The sequence below is a fragment of the Jaculus jaculus genome, unplaced genomic scaffold (assembly GCF_020740685.1).
Source record: "Jaculus jaculus isolate mJacJac1 unplaced genomic scaffold, mJacJac1.mat.Y.cur mat_scaffold_56_1_539194_arrow_ctg1, whole genome shotgun sequence".
Classification (NCBI taxonomy): domain Eukaryota; kingdom Metazoa; phylum Chordata; class Mammalia; order Rodentia; family Dipodidae; genus Jaculus; species Jaculus jaculus.
The window spans coordinates 217,182-240,719 of NW_025423504.1; the positions used below are offsets into that span (position 1 = coordinate 217,182).

The 23,538-nt window shown below is 37.7% G+C and overlaps 1 protein-coding gene across 1 annotated transcript; it reads left to right on the top strand.

The window, feature by feature from the left end:
- Positions 1-4,836: 4,836 nt before the first annotated feature.
- LOC123457457 (vomeronasal type-2 receptor 116-like) lies at positions 4,837-23,278 on the top strand. Its single transcript, XM_045141358.1, has 7 exons — positions 4,837-5,000; positions 10,865-11,002; positions 15,778-16,066; positions 16,459-17,262; positions 18,314-18,545; positions 18,892-19,014; positions 22,359-23,278. Exons 1-7 carry the CDS (start codon positions 4,837-4,839, stop codon positions 23,276-23,278), a joined length of 2,670 nt encoding a protein of 889 aa, XP_044997293.1.
- Positions 23,279-23,538: the final 260 nt, after the last annotated feature.

Genomic DNA, 23,538 nt, shown 5'->3' on the forward strand with positions numbered 1-23,538 from the left:
GTCCACTCAGTGGAACAAAACCCATAGCTGGATCTGGGAAACAAGTCAGAACCATATTCAAAAATGAGCCCACTCTCCATTATCAAGCTACCACCAGTTGTGCACTACAAGAGGGCCTACACCTATTAAATTCTCTCTTAAAAAATAACGGTTTTCTAATTTATCTGGTGCTAACTTTCCTATCCTTTGGAGGATTTGCTTCTCTTTTACCAATAGATGCAGATCCTAAGGAGAGAACCATCCCATCAGACCTCAAAAGGGCCCCAGATGAAACTAAGAATAATTGGCAAAACAATAAAGGGTGCTGTTTTCTGGGTGAACCTGCTACCAGCACAAGGGTGAAGGAGATTGACAAAGAGAACAATCAACTCCTACCAAATCAGAGACCCTGAGCCTCAGAGGCCTCCAACACCTCATCACTGAAGCGGACCTAAAATTAACCCAACTTGGATCAGGGAAATTTGTGAAAGAGGGGGAAGAAAGAATGTGAGAGCCACACATTGGGGCATGATATGCAGAGACATTTCCTCCTACCTATAACTGAGGGCTAACTCCACAATGCATGACTCATATACCTCAACAAGGAGGGGCTGGGGGAGGAGGGAGGACAGGGAAGAGGCTAACAATTGTACCAACTTGACTGTATTCACTGGGTACAAAATTAAAAATTAATAAACAAACAAAGAAAAAAGAAATAAAAACTCAAAAATAAAAACAATGGCAGGAAAATACATGTCTTTCAATATTAAGTATAAATATAAATCATTTTAATTCCTCTTTCAAAAGCAACTCAGTAGGGATTTAGGGATTACTCACTTGTTAAGACACTTATGTGCAAAGCCTAATGATCCAGGTTCAGTTAATTGCCAATAATCCACCAAAATGCAGAATCACAAAGTGGCACATGTATCAGGAGTTGATGGCAGTGGCTGGAAGAGATGGTGTGTACACTCATCTTCATTCCCATATCCTCTCTTTCCCCCTCCTTGTAAATTAAAGCAAAAAGACATACAGTACGTAATTTAATTACAATGCACATCCTATCTGTTGTTTCCAAAAGTCTCTCAGCAACATAATCATAAATTCTTTTCTGTAAATGCATGGGAAAACATTTATAAATAAATGGAGCTAGGAAATAGGCCAATATTCCTGTCCTACTAGTTGACACAATCAACTGTAACTCAAAACGAATCACCAGAACAAAGTGCAAAAGATAAGAATAGAAATGTGTGGGAGAATTGATACATCCAGATATAGATACTTTCTTTCTTTTTTTTTTTTTAATTTTCATTGTAGGTTCACATTCTAGCTCAATCTGACCTGGAATTCACTATGTAGACTCAGAATCATCTTGTGCTCACCTCCATCCTCATACCTCTGCCTCCTGAATGCTGGCATTAAAGGCACGTGCCAACACTCCTGTCCCCAAATGTAGATTATTAAAGAAAAATTCAGTACCATGGGCGAGATACCCACCCCCCAGTGAGTTGTTGGTTAAGGCGGCTTCTGATGCCTGCAAAACAATAGAGGCTATTACCAAGGCACCTAGTAGCCCAGCATAACTCAATGGTGATGTCCTACTGCTGAAGACAACACATAATTTGTGCAAAAAGCCTGATCTCTGATGTCTAGCTTTCTTATTTATTTATTTATTTATTTATTTATTTATTTATTTATTTATTTTTATTAATTAGTTTTGTATTCAGCAAATCCAGTCAGTTTGGTACCATTATTAGGCTCCATGACTTACATCCTCTCCTAGGCCCCTCTTTGTTGAGGTATATGGGTCATGCATTGTGGAGTTATCCCTCAGTTATGGGTAGGATAAATGTATCTGCATATCATGACCTAACATGTGGCTCTGACATACTTTCTGCCCCCTTTTACCCAAAATTTCCCTGAGCCATGTTGGGTTCATTTTCGGTCTGCTTCAGTGATGAGTTGTTGGGGGCCTCTGGGTCTCTGCTGTATGATTTGGTAGGAGTTGAGTTTTCTCTGTGTTGATCTCCTTCACCCTTGTGCTGGTATCCGGTTCACCAGGAAAACACCACCCTTGCTTATTTTGCCAATTTTTCTTAGTTTCAGCCAGGGCCTTTTTGAGGTATGATGGGGTAGCTCTCTCCTTAGGATCTACATCTATATGAAAAAGAGAAGCAGCTTCTCCAACGGATAGTAAGTTAGCACCAGGACAAATGAGATAACCCTTACTTTTTTTTTTAATAGAGAATTTAATAGGTGTAGGCCCTCTTGTAGCCCACGATTGATGGTAGCTTGATAATGGAGAGCAGGCCTATGTTTGGATATGGTTCTGACTTGTTTCCCAGCTCCAGCTAGGGGTCTCATACCACTAAGGGGATCAGTTAGCCAAATCAAGAGCAGTTGGTTCCCCACCATGGCTTGGTGCCACTAATGCACTTGTGTGGGCATCACAACAGGTTATTTTCTGCTAAGTAGATTAGATGCTTGAACAGATATTGGTCATTTTCTTCCAGTCACCCATGTAGCACTGATGTCTAGCTTTCATAGTGCTGAAAGGGGTTATGCAGACTGCTGAAGGAGGAACATCATCAACAGTCTTACCAAGAGGAAGGTATTGATTGCTACGCAATTGACCAGCCAGGTAAGATGTGCCCCCTGTTTTAATAGTGGTATGACTGCTATCTTTCACTCTGTACAGAAATCAATTCAAAATGGATCATTTTACCTTATATGAGACCTGAAAATTGTTAAATGAAAAAGCAAAGAAATCTCTTCTTGAAATGACAATCACTTTGTTTATCTCTTTCTCTATCTGTCTGTTTCTTTCTCTCTCAAATAAATAAAATATTGAACAAGTAATTTGTGAAATATTAAATTATTTCTTCTGGAGTTTGAAGAAAACTATGGATGTGCATCCTCTTCAGTCTTATTAAACATAGTGCAGAAACTTGGTTGGATTTTTAAACACATGTGGCACTTATGAAGCATAACTCATAATGTGTCAATAATGACTCTTTTCTTGAAAGGATAAATTAAGAATTGGTAGGTGAAATAAACTAAGAGCTATAGTTCTGATATAAATAAAAGGGAAATCCAGCTGAGTGCAAGAATTCACCTCTGTTTTATGTTTGCAGGTGCCACAATTTGGGAAGAGTATGAAAACTTCATGCAGTGGAGCCACAATGGAGAATATTTGTCACTTACTGTTCTTCTTCTGAGTCCTGCATGCTGTTGTGATTCAGCTTCCCACTCATGCCTGCATGCCTTTCCCATAATGATATGAAAGGAATGAAGCTCTTTTTTACCCATAAGTTGCTTCTGGTATGGTATTTGTTTTGAAATCTTTCTCAGGCATTTCCTCTAACTCATTCTCACTGGAGTAATTTCTAATGCACTAATACTTTTTGGTGGCTTTATATTGTCTTCAGTTTTGGTGTTTCTTGTGTTATAATGTATATATTTTTGCATCTTGGGTTAAGTTAATGCTTGGATTTTCTAGTTATTTGGGTATTATATGTATCAATTGATATGATGTTATATATCTTCAGGGTAGGAGCTTAAGGTGCTAGGTGTGCTTCTTAATAATCTCAGAGTGTAGACACTATCTACAATAGTGAACCTAGGTGTTGGGTTTGCCTGCTATAGGAGTATTCAAGTAGGCTGAGTGGAATAAAATACAGATAGATTCTAAAATTTAACTAACCAATATACACATTCAATGAAAAACAGCACAGATTATTTATGCAAGAGTAGGTATTATGACTACCAGATCCTCTATCAGCAAGGAGGTTAAGATTTCTGGTCTGTTGAGGGTTCCAAGTCAGCTTGTGACCAAGTGAGACCCTTCCCTAATAACAGAAGAGGAAACAAAGCCACTATAAATCAAGAAGCAACAAATAACAAGCCCAAAATATAGCTTATATAAGAATGGCAAATCTGACCATCCATCCGACTTAACATATAATTTATCCTCATATGGAAGGTGCAATTAGCATTTACGGTCCAGGGGTACATACCAGGTTTATTAGGCAGGTACTGACCTGGTGTAATTCCATTTACCTTTCGGGATGATTTTGGTCTCATTATGCTGTGCTCCTTCTTCGGTCCCTCTTTGGTGCATGTGGTGGTTTGATTCAGGTGTCCCCCATAAAATTAGGTGTTCTGAATGCTAGGTTCCCAGCTGATGGATATTTGGGAATTAATTCCTCCTGGAGGGAGTGTATTGTTGGGGGCGGGATTATGGACTTTATAGCCATTTTCCCCATGCCAGTGTTTGGCACACCCTCCTGTTGCTGTGGTCCACCTTATGCTGGCCAAGGGGTGATGTCCACCCTCTGCTCATGCCATTGTTTTCCCCTGCCATCGTGGAGCTTGCCCTCGAGCCTGTAAGCCAAAATAAGTCTTTTTCCCAGAAGCTGCTCTTGGTTGGGTGATTTCTACCAGCAATGCGAACCAGACTGCAACAGTGCACTATGGGTTCAAGTAGGCTGACTGGGTCGCTGAAGCGCTATTCTGTTTTCTGGAGCTGGCCACTGGCTTTTCCTGAGGCTCACGCAGAGGCTGGAAGCTGTGGCCCTGCGGACCTGGCACCACCGCTTCTGGAGCCACCAGTGCTGGCACTGCTGCTGCCGCTGCCAAAACCGCTGCTGCTGGAGCCGCTTTGGCCGGCCTGTGTGGGCTCTGGGTCTCTCCTACTTCTCTGTTGCTGTTTTAATTTCTTATACACCTCACTTTTTAGTAAAAGTGTGTATTTTTCTGCTTCTTTTTTTGTGGGGCTGCCCCCCAAGCTGCTTTGGCATGGTTCCTATGCTGCCATCTTAACCAGAATTCCTCCTGGTATGGTATTTGTTAACAGCAATGAAAAACTGTTACATGTACCAAAACAATGTATTGGAGATAAGTGACTTCATAAGAATTGATGAAGAGAAGATAAATATCCACACAGAAAATCAACCAAGAACCGTATTTCTCACCATACGAAAACATAAATTGAAAATTGATAAAGGATTTCAGTATAAGACGTAAAATTTGGAACTTGAGGTATATGTAGGGATGATTCTTTAGTATCTTTTTATAGACAAGGAAATTCCTGAAAGGGCTCCAGTGTTTCCAGAAATAACAGCAAGAATGGACAAGTGGTAACATATGCTGTCAAAAGGTATCTGACAAGAAAGAAAACAGCAGAGAAACCAGACATCTGCAGAAGGGATAAAATATTTCCCATCAACTCATTTGGAACATAATTAATATGTGAACATATTAATGATATTTCAAAATGAAGCACCAAAGTTCCCATAGATCATTGAATCAATGGTCAAATGTATTGATCAGAATCAAATTGCATACCAATTTTCACATGAATGAGCCCTGAAAATTACATATCTACTGTTGCAGTCTTGTTTGCATTGCTGGTAGAAGTCACCCAACCAAGAGCAGCTTCTGGGAAAAAGAGATTTATTTTGGCTTACAGGCTCGAGAGGAAGCTCCATGATGGCAAGGGGAAACGATGGCATGGGCAGAGGGTGGACATCACCCCCTGGCCAACATAAGGTGGACCACAGCAACAGGAGGGTGTGCCAAACACTGGCATGGGGAAACTGGTTATAACATCCATAAGCCCACTCCCAACAAACACTCCCCCCAGGAGTCATTAATTCCCAAATATTCATCAGCTGGGAACCTAGCATTCAGAATACCTAAGTTTATGGGGGAGACCTGAACCAAACTACCACATTCCACCCTGACCCCCATAAACTGGTAACCATACATGATGTAAAATGCAATGCATTCATCTAACTTTAAAAGTCCCATAGTTTTTATCAGTTCCAATGATGTTCATATATACCCATAGTTCAAGGTCTTTTAACTTAGCCATAATACCAAAAAATAACCTCAAAAAACCAGAATGGCACAGAATAAATATTCACACTGCAAAAGATGGCATTGGGCATAGCAAAGAAACATTCAACAAATACAAGATTTAAAACAACCAGGGAAAACATCAAACTCTGTAGCTTCAAGTCCAACAATTCTAACCAGTGACAAATCTCCAAGACTGATAATTCTAACTAGCAACAAGTCTCAGGCATTTCAATTCTGCCCCTCCAGCTAGGCTACTCACAGTCCTGGAAAACTTCACTGGGGCCAGCAGCTCTCCTTGGCAGCAATCTTGTGGTGTCAGACATCTCCACTGGGTCTCCACTGCAAGCCACGGTTCATCCTCATGGTCCCATGGGGTCTCCATGCAGGCAACCAACAAACCTGCTTCACACTGCCCGTGGCCATGTGCAAAATACAAGACCATGTTGCAAACTCAATGACCCTCTTTCCTGCATTTCTTATACTACACAATACTAGGTAGGATACCAATTTGTTAATCCAGGGGGGAGTAAAGCAGACTTTGAAGAACAGGACACTCCTTGAGCACTCTTGCCTCTTCAAAAGAGTCTACATTCTTCCTGTTGCCCCAGTGCACATCAGCTAGCCCAGTCTCAAAGGTTGTAATTTTTCAGTTGCAGCTGAACAGGCAACAGTTTACCCAAAGATTTTTCTTTCTGTGCCATATCCCTCTGCTCACACCAGTTCATTTCTATGCAAAGCAACCCTGCACAACTTCTCAGGACATGGGCATAAGAGCAAGCTTCTCACACAAACTACTAGCCCAGTCCAAGCAAAGCTCTTTCTCACCCTCATAAGCAAAACCTCACAGCCCATAGTTCTTACTGATTCAGGTCTTGCAGCTCAGACCAGAATAGTCCATCAAGCTGTACTTACAGCACTGCAAGGCATCTCTTAGGCCAAGGTTTCAAATCCTCCCACCTTCCTCTTGAAAATCAGCTCCAAAATGCCAAAGTTACACAGTCAGTTGTCTAGCAGCAACCCCACTCCTGGTACCACTTTAGTGTGGCAGTCCGGGTCACATTTCTGGTAGAAATCACCCAACCAAGAGCAGCTTCTGGGTAAAAGAGATTTATTTTGGCTTACAGGCTTGAGGGGAAGCTCCATGACGGCAGGGGGAAACAATGGCATGAGCAGAGGGTGGACATCACTCCTTGGCCAACATAAGATGGGCCACAGCAACAGGAGCGTGTACCAAATACTGGCATGGGGAAATTGGCTGTAACACCCATAAGCCTTCCCCCAACAACACACTCCCTCTAGGAGGCATTAATTCCCAAATATCCATCAGCTGGGAACCTAGCATTCAGAACACTTAAGTTTGTGGGGGCACCTGATTCAAACCACCACATATATCTACCTATGTATATACATACATATAAACACATACAGTAGGATTACATTTAGACTTAAGAAACAATATTAGTGAGACATTCACAAAGTGTGTGAATCAGGGGTTTCCTACGTTAAGGAAAATAAACCAGATTCAAAACAAAATATATTTTATCTTATGTTTATATTTTAAATTTTGTGTATGTACTAATAATAACAGAATAACCATTTTTGGGAAAGGAGTTAGTTTAAAAGGAGCTGAGAGATGGAAACTAATGTAAAAATGGGCAATAAAACAATATGACAAATATGGTCACTCTCATATGCACAATATTAATAAATATATATTACATGAACCACAAGGGGAATATTTTGGATAAAGAAGGTATAGGGTAATACGTAAGGGATAAATGTAGGTGATGAAAGAACATTATGCTCAAATTGCAATGTCACACACATTAATAATTTCATGTAGAAATACTTCCTGTTCCATGTTAACTAAAAATAAGAGCAGGATCCTACCTGTTGCCTGAGCTAAATTTCCAAGTGCTTTGACAGAAACATGTTTTTGGGGGGTTGGGGAACCTTAAAGTTCTGACACATCAACAGCTCATTGTAGTTACCTAGCAATTTCTGGTCTGGGAGTTACAGGCCCATGGCAACAACAACAACAAAAATTAAAGTAACAATTCTTTCCTTCTCGCCAGGGCTCTTCTTTTCAGGTACTCACCCCTACTCCTGCTGAAGGTTATATCTTTAGTTTACCTCTAGTATAAAGGTTTCTATGGTATTAGGTTATTTTTGGATTTAGTTTTGTGTTTGTTTTTCCCCAAACCTAACCCATTCTGTCCTTTGTCTCCCTAAATACCTTCCAACTCTAATGTCTGAGCCTTAAATGGCCTATCAGCTATGCCATCAACTCAAGCTGGTCCAGATTAGGAGCAAATAATGGGTGAGACCATGCAAAGTGTTTTGTTTTGTTTTTCCCTGTGATTGTGTGTGTTTACTGAATATTATCTGTTCCATGTATTTCCAATTTCTACAAATTTCACAGTATTTTTTTTGTATCACTCAGTAGAATCCCATTGTGAAAATGTACCATACATTCGTTATCTATTCATCCAGGGATGAGCGCCTGGGTTGATGACGGTTCTTAGCTATTATGCATTGTCCATCTATAAACCTGGTTTAGCAGATCTCTCTGTAGTGAGATGTGGGACATTTAGGATAGATGCCCAATAGGATAATAACCAGCTGTTTTCTTGTTGGCTAAGAGATCTTCTCAATGTAAAGGAACCCATATCTGGCATTAAGAACCAGATCATAAGCCTATGAAGACAAAGATTATACTTTCCAGTGTCAAGATCTCATAAGTTTTGGCTAAAAGAGAGGTTGCATACATAAATTTCCCCTTAAATTGATAATGCTTATCACATTTAAACTATACTGACTAATTTTCCACTGTAGAATCTGTTCTTTTTTGGAAGGTAGAGAGACCCGATTAGATAAGCTACCCCTCACACTTCAGCGAAGCCACCGATGAAAACCCAGATGAATTGAGGAGAAGAGCAAGAATGCTATTTCCATAGTGGACCTGATAACCAGTGCCAGGGTGAAGGAAACCGACCCTGAGGATACTCAACACCTTTCAAAGCAGAGATCTAGAGGCTCCTAAGAGCTTATCACTGAAGGAGATGTAAAACCTACCTAAAATGGCTCAAGAAACTTTGTGGAAGATGGGGCTGAGAGATTGTAAGATCCACATGTTAAGACATCATGAGAGGCACTCCTGCCCATAAATATAACTAACTGCTGCTCCCACAGTGCATATCCCACAACCCCCTGGGGAATACCTGTAACCCCAGGGAAGAGAACCCCTGCGGAATGGGGTCAAGGATGAGGGATAAGAGGGAACAAATACATTATGCACACCTACAAAATATGTTGTTAACAAAATGTTTTATATTGAAAACAATACAAAAGAAGGAAATAATGACAGCAAATACTAATGACAACATGCTCAACACTATGCACAGAAATTTTATTTTCTGTCCTCAAGGATGAGTTTCTTGCCCTTCCATGGCTGATTCTCCCTATTTTTTTCTGCATCTGCTTCTCTTAATTCTCCAGGATCATTCTTTGCAGATTTATAAGTAGTGAGCAATTATTTTTTTCAAGTTAGAGTCTTACTCTAGTCCCAGAAGAACTGGAATTCACTATGTAGTCTCAGAATGGCCTCAAACCTCAAACTCATGACAATCCTCTTACCATTGAGTCCCAAGTGCTGGAGTGAAACATGTGTGCTACCAAGCCCAGCTAACAATAAATATTAATTTGATTTGAAATAATGAAATAAATCAGGACAGTTGAGCCTTAATTCAAGCCCCAAGATCTATCTCAACTCACAAAAAAAAGGAATTATCTAAATTTGTACAACTTTCTATAAGTTTATACTAATAAAAAGCTGGCTCCTCATCCCACACTCATGTATTATTTTATTTTATTTTATTTATTTGACAGAGAGAGAGGGAGAGAGAGAGTGGGGGGGGGGAAAGAATGGGCTTGTCAGGGCCTACAGTCATTGTAAATGAACTCCAGATGCATGTGCCATCTTGTGCATCTGGCTTACATGGGTCCTGAAGAGTCAAACCAAGGTACTTTGACTTTGCAGGCAAGTGCCTTAACCAATAAGCCATCACACTCATTTATTTACCGACCAATTGGCAACCCATAATGTGAAAGCAACAACAAAAAATAAACCCTAACTCAGGTGGTAGAAGTTGATTGTATAAACCTAAAATATAAAGTTAAATTCTGTGTGGAATCCTGTAATTAGGTAAAAATAAACAATGGAGAAAAACAATGTTAAAGATGAGAAACTGTGTCATCACAGCTTATTAGTCTGTGGGAACTGGGGAACAAGGATAAAGGTCATGTATTAGAACAAAAGTATGAAGCTTAGTGTCTGCATTGTTAGTGGGTGACTGACTGGGAATCTTGGACTTTCCATGATTATTTTCTTCATTGTTACTCAGACAATGGGAAACACGGAGTTGTGGAATATTACAGGCATGAAATTGCTATGAGTAGTGCATGGACCTCACAGTAAATGCTGTGATGCTGGTGAAAGTGAGGCATGTGAGGATTTTCTACATTGCTTAAACGATGGAAGAAACAATACTGCCCATGTATTCATGAGCAATGATGAGCAGGAATCCTTTCTGAACTTTTCACCTCATATCTTGACTTGAAACTCAAAGGAAATCCACTTGCATGATTTCAGGTGCTGTTTATCCAAAAGGCTTGTTGAAATTAGTCTGAAAACATCCATGCTCAGGAGATTATTGCAGCAGCATTCAACTTGTTTTAATGACCTTGATGCAGACCTCAGATGCAGAGCCCCAGGGCTGTGTTCTGTACTCCTCAAGGGAGGGTGGTACAGACTAGAAAGAAAGAAGTTAGGGATATAAATATCTCATCTAGTCAGCAATAGTAGTAAGGATGGATACATACACAAGAAAGCATATGTGATAGGTGTACCTATCTGACCTTCCAGAATCCATCTGAGCTCAGACCAAGAGCTTTGAGACATGGCAAAGCTGATCAGTTTCATTTTTGTCTTATTTTTTCCAATGTTTTCTGTCCTCTTCTGCAGTTTGACAGAAACAGGCTGCTTTTGGAGAATAAAGCAAAATACAGAAAGTGATGGAGATATGTGGAAGGATTGTTTATTTTCAACTCAGACATCAAAGAAGCATATGATAGACTATGATGCAATGAACAAGCTTTACAGGTAACTGTCAGTTTTGTTGCTTAACTTTCTATTTGAAAGTCATGAATAATGTATAAGAAGTCTATATATGGGTACACTAACAGTTTTTTGGATCCCTTGAACACTTCCTCCCAAGCATACCACTTATGAATGAATCAGAATTTATTTTATATTTTACTGAGAAGAAATTTCCCACAGTCAAATATACCTGATTTGTTTAAACTTCAATGTAGATTTTCTTGTTGCTGATTTGCAGTTTAATCCCATTGTGGTCAAGTAGAGTACAAGGAATTGTTTCAGTTTTCCTGTAGTAGTTAAGATTTACTTTGTGTCCTAATATGTGTTCTATTTTTGAGAATGTTTCATGCAATAGTGACAAAAATGTATATTCTGTAGCATTTGGATGGAATGTTCTGTAAATATCTGTTAGGTCCACTTGTTCCATGGCATCATTTAATCCACATGTCCCTCTGTTTAGTTTTTTGTGGGGATGACATGTCAATTGATGAGAGTAGAGTATTGAAATCACCCACTACAATTGTGTTTGTGGTTATCTGTGATCTTAAGTCTAATAGTGTTTGTTTGATAAGATTGAGAGAACCCATGCAATGTGCATATATGTTTAGGATTGTAATGTCCTCCTGTTGGAGTGTTACTTTAATCAGTACAATGTGGCCTTCTTTATCTTTCCTCACTGATATTGGTTTGAAGTCTCTTCTGTCAGATATTAGGATAGCAACCCCTGCTTGCTTCCTAGGCCCATTTGCTTGAAATACTGCCAGCCCTTTCCCCTTAAGACAGTGTCTATCATCAAATGAAAAGAGAGACTGATTGAGATGGGGAGGAGTATGATGGAGAATGGAGTTTCAAAGGGATAAGTGGGGAGAGGGAGGGTATTACCATGGGGTATTTTTTTATAATCATGGAAGTTTTTAATAAAAAACAATAAATAAGACAGTATCTATCTTCTATTGAGAGATGAGTTTCCTGGAGGCAAGAAATGGCAGGACCCTGTCTTTTAATTCAGTCTGCAAGTACGTGTCTTGGTTGGGACACTGAGGCCATTCATGTTCCCAGTTACTATTGAAATATATGTATTTATTTTTGCCATTCTTCTTTTTTTTGTAGTGTTTCTTTTTTTTTCCCTTTACTAATTTGTTTAAACTGTTATTTGAGTGTGGTTTATTTTTTTCCTATTATGTGTCTCCGTTGGGACATTGAGGCTATCCATGTTAACAGTTACTATTGAAATATATGTATTCTTGCCATTTTTCTTTCTTTGTAGTGTTTCCTTTTTTCCCCCTTTGCTCATTTGTTTTAACTGCTATTTGAGTGTGTTTTTTTCCCCTATTTCCTCCTGCATGTGTGTTTTGCTTTCTATTTTGCATTAAGAATGCAGCTGGTCTAATTGTCATAAATTCCTTTAGCCTGATTATGTTGTGGAATGTCCTTATTTCTCCATCAATTTGGATAGATAAATTTGCAGGATAAAGTAATATTGGTTGACAGTTGTTATCTTTCAGAACATGGAATATATCATTCTAAGCCCTTTCTGGCTTTTAAAGTTTGTGTTGAATAAACCACTGTTATTCTGATGAGCTTGCTTTGTAGGTGATAATTTTTCTCTAACTGCTTTAAATATATTTTCTTTGGTTTGCATGCTGAGTAGTTTAATTCTAACATGGCAAGGACAGGTTCTTTGCAGGTTTTTCTGTTTGGTATTCTACAAGTTTTCTTTATGTGCAATGGCATTTCTTTCCCAATTTGGGTGAAATTTTCTTCTGTGATTTTCTTAAAAAATGCCTACTAAGCCTCTGGATTGAAATTCTTCTCATACTACAATAAGCTGAATTCTTATGTTTTATCTTTTCATAGTGTTCAGATATCTTGAAATTCCCAATCATGCCTTCCTATTAGCTTGTCTTTCTCTTTGTTGGACTGTATCAGGTCTGCCACCTGATCTGCTAGTTTAGATATTCTGTTCTCTCCTTCATCCATTCTACTGGTGAGATTTACCACAGAGTTTTTTATTTGACTGACTGTGTTATTCAGAACTGGAATTTCAGCCATGTTTTTCTTCAGTATTTGTACTTCTGTAGATAACTAGAATTTGGAGAAGACAGTGCTTTCTACCTTGCTTCATATTAGATCCCCCTTTCCTGACAATAAACACTGCTGTTATTTGTTCAATATTAAGTGGCTGAGACAAAGTATCCCTTCAAGTAGCTGCTTATATTTCACCCATGGGCACATAAATCCTAAGGTCTGTGAAAAGGGAACAATTTTCTTTATTTGTCTAACATTGAACAGACTTTTTTCATAGATGCTAATCTCTCAGATAATAGGTATATGAGATTCCATGATATTTGCTTCCTTTTGCAATAAGGAACAGGGACAAGAAGGGTGCCATCTATACATTATTTTCCTATATTACTGAGTTTTACTTGGACATATTAATAGCAAGAATTTGAAACATAACCTGTCAGGTATTTTGTCCATATTCCATATACTACATTGGTAAAACACACAAAAAAGGACTGTAGAATATTTGTACTCCTGATAGGATGGGAAATGTCATTCAAAGTTGTGACACTTACATCCCTTCTGAAATCCTCAATTGGCTATTGTTACAAGTGGTAGTTGCTACAATTTAATAGCAGGATTGACATGTTACAAACAGATTTTATATATATATATATACTTTCATTTTATTAAGTTGACACTTTATATGGACACATCAGCTGTTGTTACCATCATTCCTCTCCCCCCTGCCCCCATTTCACTGAGGGGCATCCCAGTGGGATTACTAGCATTCACCATGTAGTTATTGGTAATGAGTTCTCAGTAGAAAAGTCTGTCATTGTTGGGGAATGCAATGCTCCTGGATATTTTCTCCCACCCTGTGGCTTTTACATTCTTTCTATACACTCTTCTTCAAAATTCTCAGAGACCTGTTCACTGTGTTTTATGTCTGTCTTAGTGTGGAAGTCTCAGCATTCTGGATTTCTGCTTTCTTCATAGAGAGTATTGTCAGTGTCTTACCCTCTACCCTGGGAAAGAAATGCCACTGCAGATACAGGAAGCTTCCTTGGACAATTTCCTGTTGAGTTCTCTGCCACACTGTTTAAGTACATTGTTGTTGTTTTTTTTTGTTGTTGTTGTTATTCAGATTTTTGAGTTCCTTGTAGATTCTGGATGTTAGGCCTCTGTCAGTGGTATAAGTGACAAAGATGTTCTTCCTATTTGTAGGTAGTTTGTGGGCTCTGTTTAGGGTATATTGTTTGTAGGCAAGCATTTTATTTTAGTTCAATAGCACGGGTTGAGGAATTTACTTAATTTCCTGGATTACTGTTGTATTATTCAGGAAGTTTGTCCGTAGTCCTATTTTGTAGAGTTCCCCTTTTTGTTTCATCCTGCAGCTTTAGATTTTTGGGTCTTATTTTGAGGTATTTCATCCATATGAAGTTGATTTTTTTTTTTTTGCATGGGAAGAGGAATGGGTGTAGCTTCATTTTTCTATATGTAGTTATTCAACATGTCTAGCAACATTTGTTGAGAATGCTATGTTTTCTGTAGTGTACATTGCCATAGTCACTTGAGCGAATTAAATATTAAATGTTCATAAAAAGAACACAGAAAAAATGATTATGAAGAACTCTTTTAAACGTGAAGTCAAAATACATCTTCAGAAGAACTTTAATGATATAGAAATCATTAAATACATTACATACCATTAAATATAAATAAGGAAGACTTAATAATGAGAGAATTATATGGGAAATCAAAAGTTTCTTTTGTAGGGAGAGCCAAAATTTTAAGGGAACATGAAATTTTCAACATCTGAAATGCCATAAGTGCAGGATGGTATGTAACATAGTAACATAGTTTAGGAATTGGTAAATGAATTTCTGTATAAGCATGCAGCCCTGTGTTCAAATATATGACCCTCACCTTAAATTTCGACATGGTGAAGTGCACCTATCATCCCATGTCCTGATGAGCTTGAAAAATAAGAAGCCCTAGAAATTGCTTGTTTGTCTAGCCAAATTGGTGAGTTCCAAGTCATCAGAATAATTGCATGTAATCCAGGCATGGTGGCACATGTCTTTAATTTCAGCATTCAGGAGGCAGAGGTAGGAGTATCACCATGAGTTCTAGGCTACCCTAAGACTACACAGTGAATTCCAGGTCTGACAGGGAAAGAGTCAGAGCCTATCTCAAAATAAAAACCAAAACCAAATAACTGCATGTAAAGTAATATAGAAAAACACTGACACTGGTTTATGGTGTACACACTGAAACAAGCATGTGCCCTCTTACACGCACACACACAAATACTTACAATGTGGTCTTCCACAAACATGACTATTACTCATATATACACCCCAAAATACCATAAAATCTATCACTACTGCATTTATCTTTCATTTCTTAAAACTGAGAATTCCAGCATCAAGATATGAATAGACTTTCTTTCTGGTATAGATCTACTTTCAAGTTCATGTATGACTTATATATTCTTTTGACCAATTTCACACTAGCTAAAGATGAATACAACTCTCTCGATATATTTACAACATGAATCCCTTTATGAATTGTCTTTCTTTTAATAATTTCAAAATACCTAGTTAATCCCTATGTCATGCAGGATCATATCCTCACATAAAGGAGAATGATTACATGAGAATTTCAGGAGAAAACATCACTTATCACATGTACTACATGTCCACTGTAATTGTTGTGATGATTATCCTGTTTGAAACCTCATCCATAATGATTACTGTGTTTCTTTTCAGTGTGCCAGTCAAAAAGTATCAATATATTCTGACAATGATTTTTGTCACTGAGGAGATCAACAGAAATCCCAAACTCATACCCAACAAGTCTATTAATTTTTATTTCAATCCTACAAAGTGTGATGATTCATTGACTATTATCTCTGATCTAAGTTCCACAGAAACTAAAGAGCACACTGTTCCTAATTATGGTTGTGAAATAATTGATTGTGGTTTAATATTTACAGGACCATCATGGGCAACAAGTAGCAAAATTGGGGCATTGCTCTCAATCTTTAACTTAGGACAGGTGAGATTTTATGATATATGGAGTAGAATTCCTATCTCCATTATTCCATTCTTATATGCTTAAGGATGTTTTGAGTAGATATTTACTTTATCCATGTATTGTCAGATACCATTCATAGAGGTAATAATCCATGATTTTGTGTGGTATCAGCACTTACTTTTTAAATATTGATATGAGGAACTATGGAGACATAAAAAGGGATTTCCTATAACGCTTAAATTGTTCAGTACTTTCCTAGAGTCTTATGGATAGTGAAATATGACTAATAATGGCATGAGCAATCATCCTTCCCAATATTATTCCCAAGTGGTGATTAACACAGTTCAGATCTTAGATTGAGGTTTCTTCCAATGCTCTTCCTCACATTCATTTCTCTGTTCCTTGTCCTTTAGATTCACTATGGCCCATTTCAAACTATTCTGAGCAATGGTTTTCAGTATCCCTATCTGTATCAGATTGCTCCCAGGGAAACAAGGCTGCCATTTGCCATAGTCTCCTTAATGCTTCATTTCAACTGGACTTGGATAGGTCTGGTCATCTCTGATGATGACCAAGGTACTAAATTTCTCTCAGACTTCAGAGAAAATTTGCAAGCAAATAAACCCTGCTTAGCCTTTGTGAATGTAATCCCATTAAACATGAAGCTATATAATACAAGGGCTAGGGAATATTATCAACAAATTGTGACATCATTGGCAAATGTTGTGATCATTTATGGTGAAATGAATTCTACACTGGAAGTGAGCTTTAAAAGATGGGCATATTTAGGCATCCATAGGATCTGGGTCACCACCTCACAGTGGGATGTCATAACAAAAACAGGAAGAGACTTCATGATTGATTCATTCTATGGTGCTTTCACATTTTCTACCTACCCTCATGAGATTCCCAATTTTAAAAAATTTATTCAGACAATGAACACTTCCCAATATCCAATAGACCTTTCTGTTATGAGATCAGAATGGATGTACTTTAATTGTTTGGACATTGAATCTAACTGTAGAACACAGAGTAAATGTTCACTCAATACTTCAATAAAATGGTATGCAAGTCAAGGATTTGACATAGCCATGAATGAGGAGAATTATAATCTATACAATGCTGTGTATGCTTGGGCATATGCCTACCATGAAATATATTATGAACAGGTAGATATTCACCCAATAATAAGTCTATGCATATTTGACTGCTCAAAGGTATGTAGTGTCATCATTGTTACCTTCTAAGTGGTTCCATACATGTTTAAACCCTGTTGCTTGGAATTCTCTTGATTTTGTGTGTTTCTGCATTTTTTTCATTTACTAGGAAGTAAATCTAGACTGAATTTATTAGTTCCTTTTTAGGGGCAAATATTTGACCAAAATAACGTATTTGAGAACAGTTTCATTCTACTTCACAGTTCAATGCTATATTCCATCATGATGCTGACACCATGGAAGCAGGGGCATGAAACAGACTGTGCCCATGGCATCTGCACTCTGTAATCAAGGGTGATGAGTATATGTGGTCATGTAGCTTTCCCTGATTAGAAACACTTGTCCCTTAAAATAGGGCCACCTGCATTCAGTGTGAGCATTCCATGTTTAGTTACCAAACCAAAAATTTCTGTAGAGACATGTCCACAGATTTGTGTCTATGGTCGATCTAATTCCAATCAAGCAGACAACCATGAAAACCCATCACTATGTGTATACATGAAAAACATACTAAAATTAATGACATCAGTTTTATTCATATTTTATGTGACACATGACCCTGATACCCTGCCCAATTGTCTTCAGTATTTGATACATGATCCTAGTTTGTTTTTTTTTATTTATCATGAAGTGCTTGAAATCTAGATGTGAGCTTACTTTTCCCATGCCAAAGTATCCTGATCAATGTGACCAAGAGGTGGCATGTGTTGTCCATATAATTCTGTATCAACAGTTTTTTGATTGAAGACCTTAATGCTTTAGTTAATGTTCTTTTGATTTCTATAAATATAATGGAGCACAAGGCTTATCTCCATAGCCTTACTAATATTCATTGTTCAATTTTTGCAGTTTCTCCCAAAAGAATCTTATAAAAATCTATTAATAGTAATATTTAATGTATCTGTGGAATTTCATTTATTTCACACTATTGGGTACATGAAATAAAGTTTCATTCTCAGGAAAAGGCTGTAAAAAGCAAAGATATTACTCATATCACATATTATGTCCATTTTTCTATGTACGTAATTGGATAATGATACATTTCTTTTAGTTTTACCACACTATGAAGAACATACAATTTATTAACCCTGTTGGAGACCTAGTGACTATTAATGAGAAAACAAAATGTGATGCAGACTATGATATTTTCCACATTTCAAATTTTCCACAAGGTCTTGGAATAAAGGTGAAAATAGGACAGTTTTCTTCATATGGTTCCCTTGGTCAACAATTGAATTTGTCTGATGAAGCAATAGAATGGGCCACAGGGAGTAGGCAGGTATGTTTACCTAACTATAATGCTTTACTCTAGACATAAATAAATAACATCATATGGGGCCATGTGTGCCCATCATGATTTGGTCAAGTGCAACATGTTGTTCATGATACTCTTTCCAGGGTGCTTGACTTTATTTCTAACTTTTGAAAAAAAATATTTGGAAACAACAAATTATTTCATCAAAATCTTCACAAACATGACAACATACAGTTTACTAAATGGAGTATAACACTTCAATATTATTGTAGGTGTGGATAAAAGTTTAATAAGGGTGATTGTTTTAACATATAGTTATAAATGGAGTATGTAACATTGCTAACTTTTACAACTACACCTCTGGTTTTCCTCAGATTCCCTCCTCGTATGCAGTGAGATTTGCAGGCCTGGTTTCAGGAAGTTCCAACAGGAGGGAAAGGCAGCCTGCTGTTTTGATTGTTCACCCTGCCCAGGAAATGAGATTTCTAACAAAACAGGTAAGTTGATGGTTTAGAGATTCTTTCTCCAGTTTGACTCTTTACCCATAGTGGTAACTTCTAAGGGCCTTGAGGGAACCTGAAGAAACAGATAATATCTCTTCCTTGCTTAATGTAATCACTTGGTTGAAATGATAAATACTTGTGACCATAAAAATAACACTCACTTCACTCCATGAACCACATTTTTTTTAACCTAGATCCATTGTTCGTACTAGTTCTCCTACAATAAAACATACCCATGGAGATCAATGAATATTATTGCTATCAGGGAATGTCACACACATATATAATATTCTTTGAATTTACATAAAATGAAGTTAATAAAAATTCCACATCTTTATCTTTCCAGGATGCAGGAGGTTGCTGATGGATAATAAATGCTCAGAGATGTCACTTTTTTTTGCTTTAGAGATTTATTTTTTTGATTGATTGATTTGAGAGGGAGAGAGAGAGAAAGTGAGAATGTGAGTGCCAGAGTCTCTACCAACTGTAAACAAACTCCAGAAGCATGTTCCAGCATGTACTTCTGGTTTACATGGGGCCTGGAGAGTAAAGCCTGGGTCTAGTCTTTGCAGGCAAGTATGTTAAACAGCTAGCCATCTCTCCTCCCAATTTTTGGCTTTAGAGATATGTAATTTTCTGAACATTTTCAATATAAGCGTGATGTCTCCTGAGTGGTTATAAAATAAATCAGAAAGCAGTTGATTTTAACACTGTAGACAATAGCACATCACAAAAATTTAAATCCTTTATCAGGAAACATGAATATTACAATTAAAATATTGTGAGCATTGTTTCAGACGTATATTGAAGCATGTAAAAGGATAATAGGAAATGTTCTGAGGTTAAAAATACAAATAAAGGGCTGGAGAGATGGCTTAGCAGTTAAGCGCTTGCCTGCGAAGCCTAAGGACCCCGGTTCGAGGCTCGGTTCCCCAGGTCCCATGTTAGCCAGATGCACGAGGGAGCGCACACGTCTGGAGTTCGTTTGCAGTGGCTGGAAGCCCTGGCGTGCCCATTCTCTCTCTCTCTCTCTATCTGTCTTTCTCTCTGTGTCTGTCACTCTCAAATAAATAAATAAATAAAATTTTTAAAAAAATACAAATAAGAAATATATACCTCTGAGATGTCAAGCTTACTAGGTTGAGTACAGAATGGAAGAATAGGTGCTATTTTATATTTCCCTCGATTTTGCAGGTGAGAATGCAAGAAATGGGGATGACATGTTAGCGTAGAACCTAAAGGCTGCAATAAATATGATCAAAGGGATTTAAAAATGATATAAATATTAATTTCTCAATGTTTTTTATCTAATAGAGCCTAGAGCATACTCTAATATCCAGTGCACTTTTTTAGTGCACCAGAAATCCAAGTGGATATGGAGGGGTATTTATACATGATGTAAAGAAAGGAATGAGATTGACATTAATTTTTAGTGTGACTGGATAATGTCATAAAATGTATTAAAATAATAGAAATATAAAAAAAATGTTCATTCAAGTAATGCTTCTATATACAATCCAAATTAATTAGTTAAATACAAACCAGTGTTGTTGGATAAGTAAAATATAGCGAAGTGGTTTTTTATTTGTACATGTTAGTCATGTTATGTGTACCAAATAAAGTGGAATGCATGGTCTTATAATACATGATTCATATAAATGTATGCACATAAATTTACAATACATGATTAAGAGAAATATGATAAGAATTATAAATGGAAAAATATTCCTTTATGGAAATACTCAATAGGAGGAATCACATGTTTCTTTTAAATACCATTTTATGATTCAAGGTAATTTCAATCAAAATAGTAAAACACCATGATAGAAAATACAACTTACAGGTGGGAAGAATTTTCCCCAGTTCCCTATTGTTTATCATGTTCATTCTTTTCAAATTTGGCAAATTATCTTGTTAATAATACTTTCTTGACCAAACTTCTTGACCAAATTGTGCTAAAACATAGACCAAGGATTATTGAGGTAGAGTTTGGAAAAATACGTAAATGGTATGTCCTCTCAAAATTAGAACATAAATACCTATTCCAAAGAGTTGATTTTTTATTTGTTTGTTTGTTTTCCGAGGTAGCTCAGGCTGCCCTGAAATTCACTCTGTATTCTCAGGGTGGCCTCTAACTCACAGCAATCCTCCTATGTCTGCCTCCCAAATGCTGGGACTAAAGGCATGTGCCACCATTCCTGGCTTCCAAGGAGATTAATTTAAGCATTAGTGATATTAGAGTTAATTATATCTAGAGGACTCCAATTTCATTCATATTTAAAAAAAATGTTTTGAAACAATTATATGTACATACTGACATCTGGGTACAAAGTCATAGGGCATCACCTGATACAAACAGACAAATTTCATAAGACATAGAATTGTGGTGGGAGGGAACAATCACATTTTATTGTCTAAATTTATGGATGTTGTCTCACAATGCTACTAAAATAGACATAGAATCGTGTGCCTTTCTGATCTTGCTTTGCACTGTTTATAGATCTCTGCACTGATTTTTTTTTTGAAGCTAGCCAAACACACTAACTTTTTAAATGAAAGAGAGCATGAGTGTGAGAGAATGAGTGAGATTGAGAAAGAGAGAGAATTGGGGTGCAAATGTCTCTAGCCACTACAGTCAAATTCCAGACACATGTGCCACCTTGTGCACATGTGCGACTTACTCATGCGTCACCAAGTGCATCTGACTTATGAAGGATGTGGTGAATCAAGAATGGGTCCTTAGGCTTTTCGGGCAAGCATCTTAATTGATAAGCCATCTCTCCAGTAGTAGAAAGAATAAGAAATTCCTCATATAAGCAATGTTATAACATAATTATAGTGCACTACAACAAAATTATTTTATTCTTTTAAGAAAAACAAAGGATCAGGAGAATATATAAGATAAGTGAAGTGAATAAAATACAGCTTTGTTAGGCTGAGGAGATGGCTCAGCTGCTAAGGGCACATGCTTGCAAAACCTAACCACCTCAGTTAAATTCCCCATAACACACAGAAAGCCAGATGGACAAAATGGTACATGATCTGGTGTTAGTTTTCACTGGCTAGAGGTTTATATGCACACTTTCTTTCTGTGTCTTGCTGTGTCCCTGTGCTTATGAATAAATAAATGAAAATATTTTTTTAAAAGCATCGTGTATCTCACCATAATATGATGGTCTTTATTAAATGCCATCATGGCTATACAGAGAACTAACATAATTGTCAATAGGTACAAGGAATACAAGTATGGTTCACCTCTGAGGCATTTGATTGTAGTGTGCTGTGACTAGGAAGGAAATGCTGCTATTAATTTGATAATACTTTGCATTGTCTGTCAGATATGGATCAATGTGTGAAGTGCCCAATCAATCAGTATGCCAGCATAGAGAAAAATCACTGTCTCCAAAAAACCATGATGTTTTTGGCTTATGAAGATGTCTTGGGGATGGCTCTGGCTTGTATAGCCCTGTTCTTCTCTGCACTCACTGCTCTTGTACTTGGAGTTTTTGTGAAGCACCAAGACACACCGATTGTGAAGGCCAATAATCGAACAAACAGTTACATCCTGCTCATCTCCCTCAAGTTCTGTTTCCTCTGTCCATTACTCTTCATTGGACATCCCAACACAGTCAAGTGCATCCTACAGCAGATCACATTTGCACTTCTGTTCACTGTGGCTGTGTCCACTGTTTTGACGAAAACTATTACTGTGGTTCTGGCCTTCAGGGTCACTGCTCCAGGAAAAAAGCTGAGAGGCCTGTTATTATCAGGAGCACCTAACTTCATCATTCCAATTTGTACCATGATACAACTTGTTCTTTGTGGAATCTGGCTGGGAACATCCCCTCCCTTTGTTGACACTGATGCACACTCAGAACATGGCCACATCATCATTGTTTGCAACAAAGGCTCAGATGCTGCCTTCTACTGTGTCCTGGGCTACCTGGGATCTCTGGCTGTAGGGAGCTTTACTGTGGCTTTCCTGGCCAGAAACCTGCCTGATACATTTAATGAAGCCAAATTCCTGACCTTCAGCATGCTGGTGTTCTGCAGTGTGTGGCTCACCTTCCTCCCTGTGTACCATAGCTCCAAGGGCCAGGCCATAGTGATAGTGGAGGTCTTCTCTATCTTGACCTCCAGTGCAGGGTTGCTAGGTTGCATCTTCTTCCCCAAGTGTTACATCATTTTGATAAGACCCAGTAAAAATACTCTAAAGAGGATAAAGGAAAAACATATAGTCCAGCCAACTGATTTTTAAATTTTAACTCATATGTATTAATTTAAATTATATCCTGTAGAAACCCTTGTACTATTGTAAGCCCTAAATATTTAAAAGGGTAAGATATTAGTTCATGTGTACAAGTCTTATTTGGTCTCTACCATCAGCTTCCTACACAGCCTTCAGGCCAGGTTCCATTTTCTAGTACCTACTGAAAGCCAATTTCACAAAGTGGCACATGCCTCTGGAGGTTGTTGTCAGTAGCAAGAATAATCATTTTCTCACATCTCTCTCAAATT

Excerpts from the sequence above, each read along its gene's own strand:
- LOC123457457 (XM_045141358.1), top strand. The coding sequence starts at position 4,837 with ATGAAAAACTGTTACATGTACCAAAACAATGTATTGGAGATAAGTGAC. Across the intron at positions 5,001-10,864 it reads AAAGGATTTCAGTATAAGAC|TTTGACAGAAACAGGCTGCT; the intron begins GTAAAATTTGGA and ends CCTCTTCTGCAG. Across the intron at positions 18,546-18,891 it reads CACAGGGAGTAGGCAGGTAT|ATTCCCTCCTCGTATGCAGT; the intron begins GTTTACCTAACT and ends GGTTTTCCTCAG.